This window comes from Mytilus californianus, unplaced genomic scaffold (genome assembly GCF_021869535.1).
Source record: "Mytilus californianus isolate M0D057914Y unplaced genomic scaffold, xbMytCali1.0.p SCAF_6, whole genome shotgun sequence".
Lineage (NCBI taxonomy): Eukaryota > Metazoa > Mollusca > Bivalvia > Mytilida > Mytilidae > Mytilus > Mytilus californianus.
This window is the reverse complement of record NW_026262712.1, coordinates 69,476,422-69,488,959: the sequence shown is the minus strand read 5'-3', so window position 1 is coordinate 69,488,959 and position 12,538 is coordinate 69,476,422. Positions and strand designations below refer to the sequence as shown.

Sequence of the window (12,538 nt, the reverse complement as noted above, 5' to 3'; positions counted from 1 at the left end):
TTCACAGGTTGATGATTCTAGTACTGATATACATTTATTAAACCACAATTATGCTTCATTTGTCTATAAAAGGGTTGAAAACAATCATGATATGAATGTCGAAATATTTTTAAAATTCTATATCTTATCTATTTTCTACAGGATGTTTAAGAAACACCAATCAATCAACTTATCTAACAATTTTGCAAAATTTAGATTGAGGTATAACCATGATCACAAAGTATTTATTGCATTGCATCGCATTTTTGTAGGAATGATATTTTAAAAATATATAGATACACATAATATGTATCTTCTGGTTAAATATTTCTGATCGATGAAAATTCTCCTGCTGGCTGTTTTATCACAAAAGCATATGACACTAATGAGTAATTAAACTTGAAATCTATTTTACATTCTTAGAGTAATATGCATGGTCCTTGTAACTCACTCATGCAGTTTTAAACACAACTTTAGTCAAACAAAAAGATCTGAGCAAAAGTTGTAAATACAATTTTACAAGTAAGACATGTTTTGTTAACAATAAGTTCGAACGTGAACTACTTTGGACGAAAAAGGACGATACAATTATGTAAGATGCAGAAGATCGTTTTTCTATGACAATAACATGTACCCGACAATAAGTATCCCGTATAGATATGCATGTAGAATAGTTGATGGACTGAAATTTACTCACCATACTCCATAATTCCTCCAAAAAATCTCCAACAATATAAAAGAATATCATTCCTTCTAATATCGAAATCTTTGCTTGTAGATCACGGGTTAGAAAATAGCTGAACATAACCAAAGCCGTAACAAAAAATACCTGAATAATCATAAGTATTGTTATGAGTTTACAAAATCTTTAAAATTGTAAAATTATGATAATTTTGCTCAATTTCAATTAAGATATTTAAAGTGATGTGTTATGTTTTAATGTACTGTGACGAATGCATTATAAATTTCTGCATTACTTTATTAGAATAAGCAAATGTTTCAAAAATAAATTCGTCAAAGAAAGTTCAAATTTAACTGAACAAAACATTGATAGGGTGTGTTGAACATACATCTCTGACCTTGCTTCTGTAAGTAAATGAATAGTGAACAGAACATCATGCTAGTGTTGGCGTGATAGATTCACTTATTCAGAAAATATGTTTCTTTCTTTCAATGGTCTGACGATTTTTAATATCTACTGACGAATGTCTCATAATAAATTCTGTCTATTTTATTTGTATTGAAGAACGAGACTTCACAAAACCTTGTAGGTCTGATGTTTCTGATTTTTCTCCCAATCTTTTTAGCTTCCTGTGGAAGGAGGCAAACATAAAGCCTTCTTTATATATTATGTAACCGTTTTTGGTAATTCCTTGTTCAAGTTACCGGTCACCTCTTTTGGTAGCTGCACCTGCACTATTATGAAGGTTATTATTTGTGTGTTTTAGTCTGACCATATATGGTCTAGATAGGCAACATATATTAACTGATAGTTTGGAAATTGAGTTGAAATGAAAAGAAGATAATGATAATATACCTGATATATGTAACTCGTTTTTAATGAGAACTTACAACGTGGATAAAAAGCTTTGTAACAGGTGCTTTTAATAATGTCCATGCAGAATCCAGGTGAAGATGGTCCTTAAATGTATATATGTATTTTACACCAAAATGACATTGAATGAAATTGGATAATGTGCATTTGTCATATTTTTTTTCTTAAAGGTAAAAAAATTGAAAGAGTGCCTCCTAAATTATTCAATATATCATCTTCCATCGACCATAACATCTTTGTATAAATCAAACATCCCCAATTCGGATAGTCCCTTCATTGCTGTATCTCATGCATAACACGATGGTTAAGAGGTACAAATAGTAGGCATACAGTATATATCAATAGAAACACTTTGTTTAGAAAAAAAAAACATAATTCTCTGACATGAGTATACAAATTTCAGTCCGAAACGATCATATTTGTCTAATCAAGTCATAATGACTGAATTCTCCGCAAGAGAAAAATAAGTACGACGTTTTCAAACGTTCAGACGCTGTTTCAATCGATATTGTGTAGTCTAAGCAATCAAAATTAACATAACACAACATTTAAGCATTTCGAAAAACTATTTCTTCTCTATTGTTCTGAAAACAAATACCGGAATTGTCAACGTGCAGAAATATGAAAACCTATAATGTAAAAGAGGGACACAAAAAAAAAAACAAGGAATGGATGAACGTGAAATTGATATGTTTGTGCTGTCATTCGCAATTTGGAATAAAATATAAATTAAAAGAAAACCTATTGTATTCTGGTTTTCGTAATTATGTATTAACGAGTCCATCTAAGCTCTCAACTTCATGTAATTAGTGTATGTACAATCCATATTGTAAGCTTTTACTAGTACATTATAAGTCATGTTATCTGTTATTGACATCATCATGCATGATGTGTGATTATAAGACACATGCTAGTATTTTGAATATATTAAAACCTTTATATATGGCAAACATTCCCGACTTTTGACATTCTTTGTATTATTTCCCTCCGTTGGTTTGTTCATAGTTACTGTAGTGTCCTCCTCATTGACGTAAGGAAACATTCGTTTACTGGCATCTTTCTGCGCAGATGGATGAGATATAAATTCTTCCATGTTAAATTGATGTCCGAAATGTAAAGGACTTTCTTTATGATCCCAAACTTCGGAAACATAGTCAAGAGCCTTAGTTGCCATTGTTTCCTTGTAAATAAACATTTTGTCTAAAAGTTTAACTGCACGCGAGGTAAATTTTCTAAAAACGAAAAAAGAAGCTCTGAAGCATGTAAATACTTTTATATGTTAAAATGCAAGAAGTGAATCGATTTCAACAAAAATTGTTTTCAATGAAAAAAATAGATCAAAATTAAGTAACTTGAATGCTGTTTTAGAAATCAATTTAAAGATTGATTCATGCTCATGATGAATGCTTTGGAAATTGAGCATACTTGTGAAATCTCATCTAGAGTATATAATGATATGTTTAGGGATCACAGTTATATACACACTTTTATTTTTGTACTATAGAAGTGTAATAATTATCTGATCTCAATTAATAAATTATATAACCAATTATAAATATAACATTTAATATCAGATCTACAACCAATCTGTCATTACAGGAAATATTATTTAACCCTACCACATTCTTTATGTGCCTGTCCGAAGTCAGGAGCTTGTAATTCAGTAGTTGTCGTTGGTTCACGTTTAATATAATTGTTTTTCGTAAATTGTTTTATTATGAGTTGGGTCTTCTGTTTTCTCTTTTGATTTGTTTCACATTTTTTTATGTCGGGACCTTTTATAGCCGACTATAAGGTATGTTTTTTGTTGCTGCTTAAGGCCGTACGGTGGCCTACAATTACTTACATCCACTCCTTTTGAACTCTGGTAGATAGATGTTTTATTGGCAATCAGACCATATCCCCATATTTTTATATCTACTAAAAAATAAAACTTGGCCTTTAGATAGTTGAACTGTTTCCTTCGATGAAGGAATATTTCGGTATATTTGTCAAAACCAATATATATTAATCTTACCTAGAATGAGATAACATATCAGCTTGAAGTGTTTCCTCAAACAGCTGTTCTGCCTTATTTGCCATAGCAGTGAGGTAAACGTTTGAGACAAGAGCAGTCACTAAAAAATTGACAGAACTAAGTTTATTATTCTAAAATGCTTTTTGCGTATTAATAAAATTTAATGTTTACACTGTAAATTCGACAATTTTCGGACTTTCATCGCATCTAATGTTTTATTATACCGACCAAATAATGGAACGACCTTTGAACGATTGTAGAGGCATTTGACTTTCTTCGGTATTAGATTTTCAAAACACTTACGAAAGAAAATTATTGTGTGTCTTATAAGTTTTTAATAATAAAGGTAGACCCCTACTGTAAAATATTGATGGCCCTTAAAATAACTGTTTATGAGGGATATCATCGGCATTAGATGAATTCCAGGACTTGTTTGTTTTATCTTGTTTTCCGGTCACTCAATGGTCATTTAACGTGGTCGTTGCCATTTTGTCTACTTACGTCTGTGACGTCATTCATTGCCATGAGGGATCACTTGTGTACAAATCAAGCAGCCTAACAGGTTACTCACCAGCCGATGAATAATAGGGTTGTTCATTGGCTGGTGAATTATAGGGGTATTCGTCACTGGGTGCAAATTTTTATGGTTATTCGTCCGTTCTTGCATTCAAATGAAATGTAACTGATGTATTCAATATCACGTGATAATGTATTGTCCAATTGAATTGTTTATAAAATATGTAATGTATATTAATCAATTATATTTACTAAGTACTAAAATGGCACGGGTTAATATGTATTGATAAATTGTACGAATTTGAGATAGTTTACAGTGCAACTATGATATAAGATGAAAAAAGTAAAAAATCAAAAATACAGAAAGGAAAATTCAAAACGGAAAGTTCCTTATCAAATAGCAAAATGAAAAGCTCAAACACCTCAAACGAATAGAAAACAACTGTAATATTCCTGACTTTGTACAGGCATTTCATTATGTGGAACATTTGGATTAAACCTGTTTTTTTTATCTTGCTAATCCTCTCAAATGTATGACAGTCGCACAGAATTCCATTATATTGATCAAAACAAACAGACATAATACGTAAAAGTATCAGAAATCGGAGTACATGTAAATAATGTGGATCAGCCTTGATATCAACCATTATTTTCCGACCAGATTATCATTACTTCTTGTTGCATGCAGATATTAAGTCAGGATGTTCAGACACATTGACTAACAAAAGGCTTTAGTTATGTCCGAAAGAAAAAAATACAAGCAAACTAAATGATTTTCAAAAAGGAGTTACATTATTGTAATTTTTTTCAAAACAAGAAACACACATTATATCTTTGATAGACTTAGATTCCATTGGCTACAACGTTAAAAAAAGGAAATGCTATTCAAATGTTTACAGAGGGGCTGCGAACATATCCATTTAGCTGAATGCATTTTAATGGATTATTGGATCGGTTCGCGAAAGAGTCATGTCACAGGCAGACTGTATATGTATGCTATAAACAACAATCTATATTATGAAAAGAATAGTATTAATTATCACTTATTAAAAACATTCGAATTGGTATATTTAAATACCGTAATTAGGTCCTTCCACGGAAAAGTGAGAAGATCTTTTAATTTTGTTCTGATTATTGTTAGGTCTATCCATTTTTCTGTGGAATGACCTTTTCATTTTGTTCAGATTATTATAATTATTAGGTCTTTCTACTTTTCCGTGGAAAGACCTATTGATATTGTTCTGATTATTAGTTTTTTTCTCGCTCTACTTTTATTTTTTGCAACAAGATTTTGTTTTCTCATATATTTTGTTTATGATAAAGCGCCCCCATGATTTTTAAAATTCGCTGTATCAGGATATAACTATTTAACCATTTATAAAATTGAGTTCTGGTCATTTGATTAAAGGTTGTTGCTTTGTGGCTTTCAAATTGAGTTCAAAGTCAAAGATAAATTTGACGTTGTAGTGTTTGCCTTTTGCTATAAATTCATTTTTATACATGATAAAGCTACGGGGTCTTTTATATTAGGTTGGTAGACATATAACCTTGTTAAGTGCAGTCGGAAGAGACCTTTTATAAAACGAAAGTAGCAATTTCCTACACCGAATTCATTTAGAAGTACCTACAATCATTTATTTTAAGAATCAGTGTGAAGAAATCTATCAGATAGTACAGAGTGGTTTTTGTTTTTAAAACCGGAAGTTGCAAAAAATCTCCATTATATCAAGCAAAGTATATAGAACCATATATTTTTGGAGTCAGCTAAAGTAAATTATTTTTTTGTCACCGGAAGTGACTTCGATTTAACTTGAAATGACTTATTATCTTCCTAAATTGATGAAAAGGTGCCTTACATACTGTCGTTTTAGAATCAATGTGAAATAACCTCTCTTGTAGCACCAGACATACCAATTTTTATCAACATTTTCCTATCTTGAGTGCATTTGGTTAGAAAGACCTTCGATTGTTTTGTTTTAACTATTCGTTTTTGATCAATAATTTTTTTCCACCATTTTATTTCTTGCGGTGAGTTTTTATTTTGCAAGATGTCTCTCAGATATTAAGTATACGAAAACAAACAGATTATACGCTTTTGAAACTGACACTATTTATCCATAAGTTTTCAAGACCGTAGGTCTTTTGATTTGAGGTCCTTGGTCCACCGAAAAGAACTGTTTTTCAAATGATAACCTTGCTTTAGGACCTAGAAATTGAAGTCAAGGTTTAAGGTGAATTTGATATTCTAGATTTAGACCTTTGCTATAATTCACATTTTATATGATCAAGCTATGGGTTCTATGTATATGATTTGTTGACATACTTTGGAATGAAAAATACTATTTAAGAAGACAAAGGCGACTCTTTATAACCATGATAACTGAAAAAAATAAAAAGTAAAATCACAAAAATACTGAACTCCGAGGAAAACTCAAAAAGGAAAGTTCTTAATCAAATTGCAAATTCAAAAGCTCATACACATCGAATGGATAACAACTGTCATATTCCTGACTTGGTACAGGCACAGGAATGTATCATGCTATAATAAATACATACTAAAGTAATATTACAATACATTTTTTTCGTAGATATATATTGTATTAAAATGTCGCCAAACATGAAAGTGGACAACGAGAAATGAAGTCTTACGCATTGGATTGTCACAGTTGCTCCACAATTCAGCTGCTAGTTCAACATTGTTCCCCATTATTGCAACTCTCAATGACTCAATAACAGGAATTTTCTCCGGTAAGTGCATAGATGCCTTTTCATCAGACTTCTTAGAATTTCTGCAGCATGTTACCAACCCAAGTTTTGAAAAACAGAGTCCTAGAAAAAAAAATCCAATATAAACAAAATAGTGATATGACTCTACCGTTCAAAACATTTTACCCCAATTTTTCGATAAGATAGAGCCACCGATAATTTCCTATTCGTATAAGACAGTAGAAAAATTAATTTTTAATTATACGTCAGTTACATCACACGGCAGTATAGAACATAGTGTTCCTTCATCATGAGACTGTGGGACATCAAAGTTAAGATAAGATCCATATGGCCATGTAATTACAAGGGGCCTCAACATCGTTCAAGACCGAAAGGTTATAAACTTTCTGAAAAAAAAATTCATATATTGTCCACCGTCGAAAATAAATTGAAAGAGTTTGGTCAGGTCATCAAAAATGCTCTTTCATCCTATTGTTAAAATTGGTGTACACTAGAGAAATCTAACAAAAAGTAACTTGATTTCTTTTGAAATAAATGTCTGAATTTCGCATATAACATTTCGAATTTTAAAAGAGTAAGTAATACGCTCGTTTTTAGGATTAAACAAAAATCGAGTACTCGCAAAGCGTTTGCGTTCGTACAGGCCGACACAGCAACCAACACTGTGGTGGTGGTATGACATGAGAACTACACGGAAGTCTTTGAGAATTTGTACATTTGTTTTTTCAAGTATAGTTAATTATACATTCAACTACATTAAAGGCAGTACACTCCATAGAGAATCAAAAAGTAAATAATCATGTCACTACCACAGCTAAGATTAAGGACTCTTCTTAACTTTTGAAGGTCCCACTATGTATTTGGTACATAAACTTCACAAAACAGTCCGTAAAATATCGTTTTCATCTCGGCCTCTATTAAGTCTTCTACTCCCAATATTCAGTGCTTTCAATTAGTTCTTTAACTACTATTAAAAACTTATCATTATCTTTTGTAATAAAACATAATATGAAAATAGTTGAATTAACTATTTTTTTAGTGTTAAAAATTCTTTGGGTGCTTTAGATACATAACGTGCTTTTGATGGTCCTTTTGATTCGGTTGACAGTTTTGATTTTTTTATTCTTCGTACTGCACTTCCGGGCAATATTTACAAACACAAATTTTTCTATTTCAACAGATGGTCGTTTGACAAATCTGATTGCTGATGGAGAAATATAAATATGCTAGATATACTTAATGGAATGTAATGAGATGATTTAAGTTGTAAATGTTCTCCTTGACAACATGTATGTACGTTTCGGAAATACAGTTTATTGACAGGTTGTAGGTATTTCTTTGGGAACAAATTTTGTTCTTTAATAGCATACTTGTTTCATTACTGTTATGCATCACAAAGTTAGGAACCGTCTAAATTCAATTTAATTGATAAATTAGACAACCCTTACCGTTCTCTTCATGAACTTTTTTCATTAAGACATCAAAACTTCTCTAAATATACTGTTAAAATTTACCCAAAGGAACTTACTTCAAATGAATGAAATATTAACATTAATAACTGTCCTTTCCTAGATTTTTAGCTTTCAATGTCACACAAGAACCTCCACACACCAATTTCTATATTGGTAATTTTCCTCTATCTGTCGATACATGTTCCTATATTTTGGCATTGTACAAGGTCCTGTATGTTTATCTCTGATCGTTAATGACTTCTTTACACTAAATCCATTGGATGTTGGATGTGTAATGATTGATAGTCTAGTCTTATATACATTTATTTTTTATTAGTTGTTATTGTTTTTGAACTTATTGTCAGTAACTGCGAGAACTCTCAGACCTGTACTATGTTTCTTGGTGGCTGCTCATATTTGGGGATTTAAAAATTCCCTGACACGCCCAATCTGTGTTTTCCAGCATTGTATTGATCTTGTTAGTTTAGCCCTTTTCAACTGATTTGTATAGTTTGTTCTTGTGTGGTACTATTAAACCACTGTCATAAGTTACAAATAGTAAGGGAGGGTTACTGCCTTCAAATATGTTTAACCCCGCCACGTCTTAAAAGTGCTTGACCCAAGTCAGGAACATGTAGTTCAAAGGTTGTCGTTTGTTTATATCTGTCATATTTGTTTTTCGTAAACTGTTTTGTTGTAAATTAGGTCTTAAGTTTTTATTTACGTGTATTAAATAAATCGTTCTGAATATAAAACGCAAAAATATCATATCATGCATTTAATAGAAAAATGAAGGCAGATTTGAATTTTGTCAACCGTCGAAATTGAAGTTATCTGGGCTGGATTTTATTGGCGATTATATAGTTACTGTTTGGGCTACTTTCCTGTTTTAACCAAAATATATCTACTTAAGTTCGTCCAATTTTAAGTTACGTTTTACACTCACCTTGAAGGAGTTTATTCGATATGCTCCTAATGGCATCTTGTGTGTCTTTAAAACCTTTTCCTTTGCCATTTGTCAAATATGAAACTGCTTCTGGGTGCACATTCTAAAGTTAAAAAGTTGAAGTTTACTAAAGTAATTGTGTGCAAATATTTTCATTTTTTTTTTATGGTTTTAATCTACTACCCGGTAAAAAAAACTAAACCAATAGCAGATTAAACTGAATAAAATATTAAACCTACCACACATTCATGTAACTGTATCATTTCAAAACAAAGGATATAAGTCGTTTTGTGAATTTTGTGTTGATAACATATACTTTATTATTTTTCTATTATATCATCAAAGATTTAACCACAAAGAGCCGTTTAGAGTTATATTATGAAGCCATCATTCTTATTGAAAATTGTGTATTAATGTCAGATGTCTTAATTGGTTTTGCGCGTCGTTTGTTTACTGTCATTATCGTACCTCCACATTTCCTTTAATTGTTAAATGCATGTATTGTCTTTATAAAATTGTAACTAAAAGGACCTTTCCCAATGATATTTTGGGCTTGAAATAGTGAGCTTAGAAAGCGCATGACCCCCATTGTTCGTTTGTGTTTCATGTTGAACAGCGCATGCTTAATATCTTTTATACAAACAATTTATCATTTTTAATTGGACCCCCTCTACTGTGAAGAACAACTTTTTATTGGTATATACACTATACAGTGGGATTGTAATTTAAGTTATCCAACATTCAAAATAATGGAAGTCAGAAAACTATGATAGTGTACCTCAAGTAATTTAAATCCGTTCTTGTCATTGCCTGCTGGTGTGCTGGTTCGTGACTTTACTACCTACAATATACAGGGCTTGAATAACAGCATTATGTTTTACATGATGAACAAACAAAACAAGCTTGAAAATGTTCAAACATTTTGCAGTCTATTATTTAACTGTATTTATGGTCTAAAAACGCACAAAGAGGAATGTAAGTTCAAAAATTTTAAACAGAGATGACAAATAAAAATGATCTTCAAACGTTTGTTAATTAGTCATCATTAGAAACAAGGATATATGGTATGATTAAATCATATTTTATGATTACATTAACTGTGTTATGAATGAAATGTATCTCATTGAAAAAAAGTTTCAAAAGTATTATACAGTTTTTCTTAAAAAGAAATCATAATTTATTGTATTAAGTATTTAATATCGACATTTCATTTTTTTCTTCGGCTCTACATCGATACAAAACATTCTATATTATTGAATAATTCCTATGTAAGTTTAAATTGACAAGACGTAGTTGTGCAATCAAAACAAGCATGGATCATTAGCTAATCTGGTGTCTTCTTTTCACTGGTCTTAGTACTGTACAGACTGTAGAATTACCCTCTATCTCAGTACATCATTTGACTTTCTTTATTTTGAGATTTTATTTTGGTTGACTTAACAATGATAATCACTCGTTCGTTTTATATGTAGTTTGAATGTACCTTTAAATATAATTACCTCCTGACATAATGTTGTGAATTGTTCTTTAGATAATGCAAAATGTTCGTTGCTGCTTAGTATTTGTTGAATTATATCTGTCCTTTTCCCAAGAAAAGCATTTACAAATGTATGCTGAAAAACCAAGCAAATTAATAGATTAATTTTGATGTGTTTCCAAACATTTGCAGGAGCGATTAATAACCCGGACAAACTGAAGCCTCTATTGAACAATCCTGTTATTCCCTGTGATTACATTTTCAGCCCCTTGGTTTTTTGCCGTCGTTGATGCCTCTAAACCAAATGACTATGGCCAGGTAAGAAGCACATCAGGTATTTGAACAAGGTTACAAGATCAAACAAGGCTTGGACAATCATCTGCTCCCGATGATATATCTCGTAAACCGGCATGTCATTCATCACTTAGTTCAAATATCACAATAGGGAAAGGAAAAAAATCGGTAAATTTAAAAATCAAATGACCTATCTTGTATGCATAGATATTAAGACCGTATATTACTAGTCCATGGACAAATAATTATTAGACCTTGAAAGGCTATTTTATTTTTTTTAGCTTTGACGCCCTCCTGTGACGTCATAATGCCGAACTGATTTTTTCAGTTGGACTTTGAGAGATAATTTACTGCTTTATTAAAACGTTTAGCTGAATTCTCCCCCAGACGATTCACTTTAGGAGTGTAAAATATTTTTGACACCAAACTCGGTAAAATTTGACGGACCTGCATTTCCGGATAGAATAAATCAAACGTTTTGGAAATTCGAGTCAAATTTTACCGACTTAGGTTCAACAATTTATTTTATACTTTCCTAAAGTGAAATCAGTTAAACGTTTAAAAAACGCAGTAGATTATCGTCTGCCTCTGTTTGAATTGTGACTTATTTTATCATTAATTTGGGACATCATTGGCAATATTAAGCACGAACTAACTCATAAAAGGTAAGAATTTGTATATATGCAAACATTTCTAGTCGTCAATGAAAATGTTATGGATAAATTAGTTCTTAAAGTTGAGAGAGACATTCCCTTTCACTGTCCAACCAAAAAAAAAAATGGCTTCAGCGTTATCACGTCACACGAAGGTGTCAAATCAACAACACAAAATAGCCTTTCAAGACATCATAATTATTTGGACTACGTATGTACCAGGTTTCCTCTTTTGAGAGCTGAAATAAACATACATCCTATCGGTCAATCAATGTATAGTGGTGACCGTAAAATGTATGTTCACTATTTTCGATTGAAATCACTGATTCTGAATAATTTTAAACTTTATAATCCGTATAATGTGAACACGAGCGTTACTTATCAAGAGATATGTAAACGGTATGCGATGGAATGGGCTACGTTTCTGCAGAGAAATGGGAATACTTTTGTTGTCGTTTTAGTTTAATTACTGACGTTAATTGACTAAGTTATGTATTACTATGTTATCTCTACCTGAACATGCTGAAGATCAACTGGACTTTTACTCTGTGTTTGCATATCATAACCACCAAATAATTCTTTCTTCGATAAACTGTCTATTTCAGCGACATACTTAGAAATAAAATCTATTTGGGATAAGTTCATAAGATCTGTGGTCAGATAAGATTCATCTGTAAAATATAATGAAGAAAATAATGTTTTACTCACATCTCCTTTAATTCATACACATATCAAAATTGGTATAAATAGCGGTCAACATAGGAATATTGAAATGAAGTCGCTTGGAAATATATCTATGACCATAATGTATCAAAATGTATTAAGTTGTCAGTCACTACAACTAATATTTCCGATTACCATCTCAATACATATACACATAACCGTATATGAAACAAATTCTTTTTTAATTATTTACTTTTCGC

General features: G+C 31.3%; 1 protein-coding gene across 2 annotated transcripts in view; it reads right to left on the bottom strand.

The window, feature by feature from the left end:
* The window catches only part of LOC127706489 (transient receptor potential cation channel subfamily M member 8-like), an 88,802-nt gene that overhangs the window by 9,862 nt on the left and 66,402 nt on the right, over positions 1 to 12,538 (bottom strand). For both annotated transcript variants that reach the window (XM_052211142.1, XM_052211141.1), the window contains exons 15-23: positions 12,129 to 12,286; positions 10,691 to 10,804; positions 9,970 to 10,032; positions 9,192 to 9,294; positions 6,717 to 6,896; positions 3,552 to 3,651; positions 2,469 to 2,766; positions 1,552 to 1,620; positions 677 to 808 (exon numbers count right to left, since the gene is read on the bottom strand). In XM_052211142.1, the coding sequence (XP_052067102.1) occupies positions 677 to 808; positions 1,552 to 1,620; positions 2,469 to 2,766; positions 3,552 to 3,651; positions 6,717 to 6,896; positions 9,192 to 9,294; positions 9,970 to 10,032; positions 10,691 to 10,804; positions 12,129 to 12,286 (1,217 nt within the window). The remainder of the gene's footprint in view (positions 1 to 676; positions 809 to 1,551; positions 1,621 to 2,468; positions 2,767 to 3,551; positions 3,652 to 6,716; positions 6,897 to 9,191; positions 9,295 to 9,969; positions 10,033 to 10,690; positions 10,805 to 12,128; positions 12,287 to 12,538) is intronic.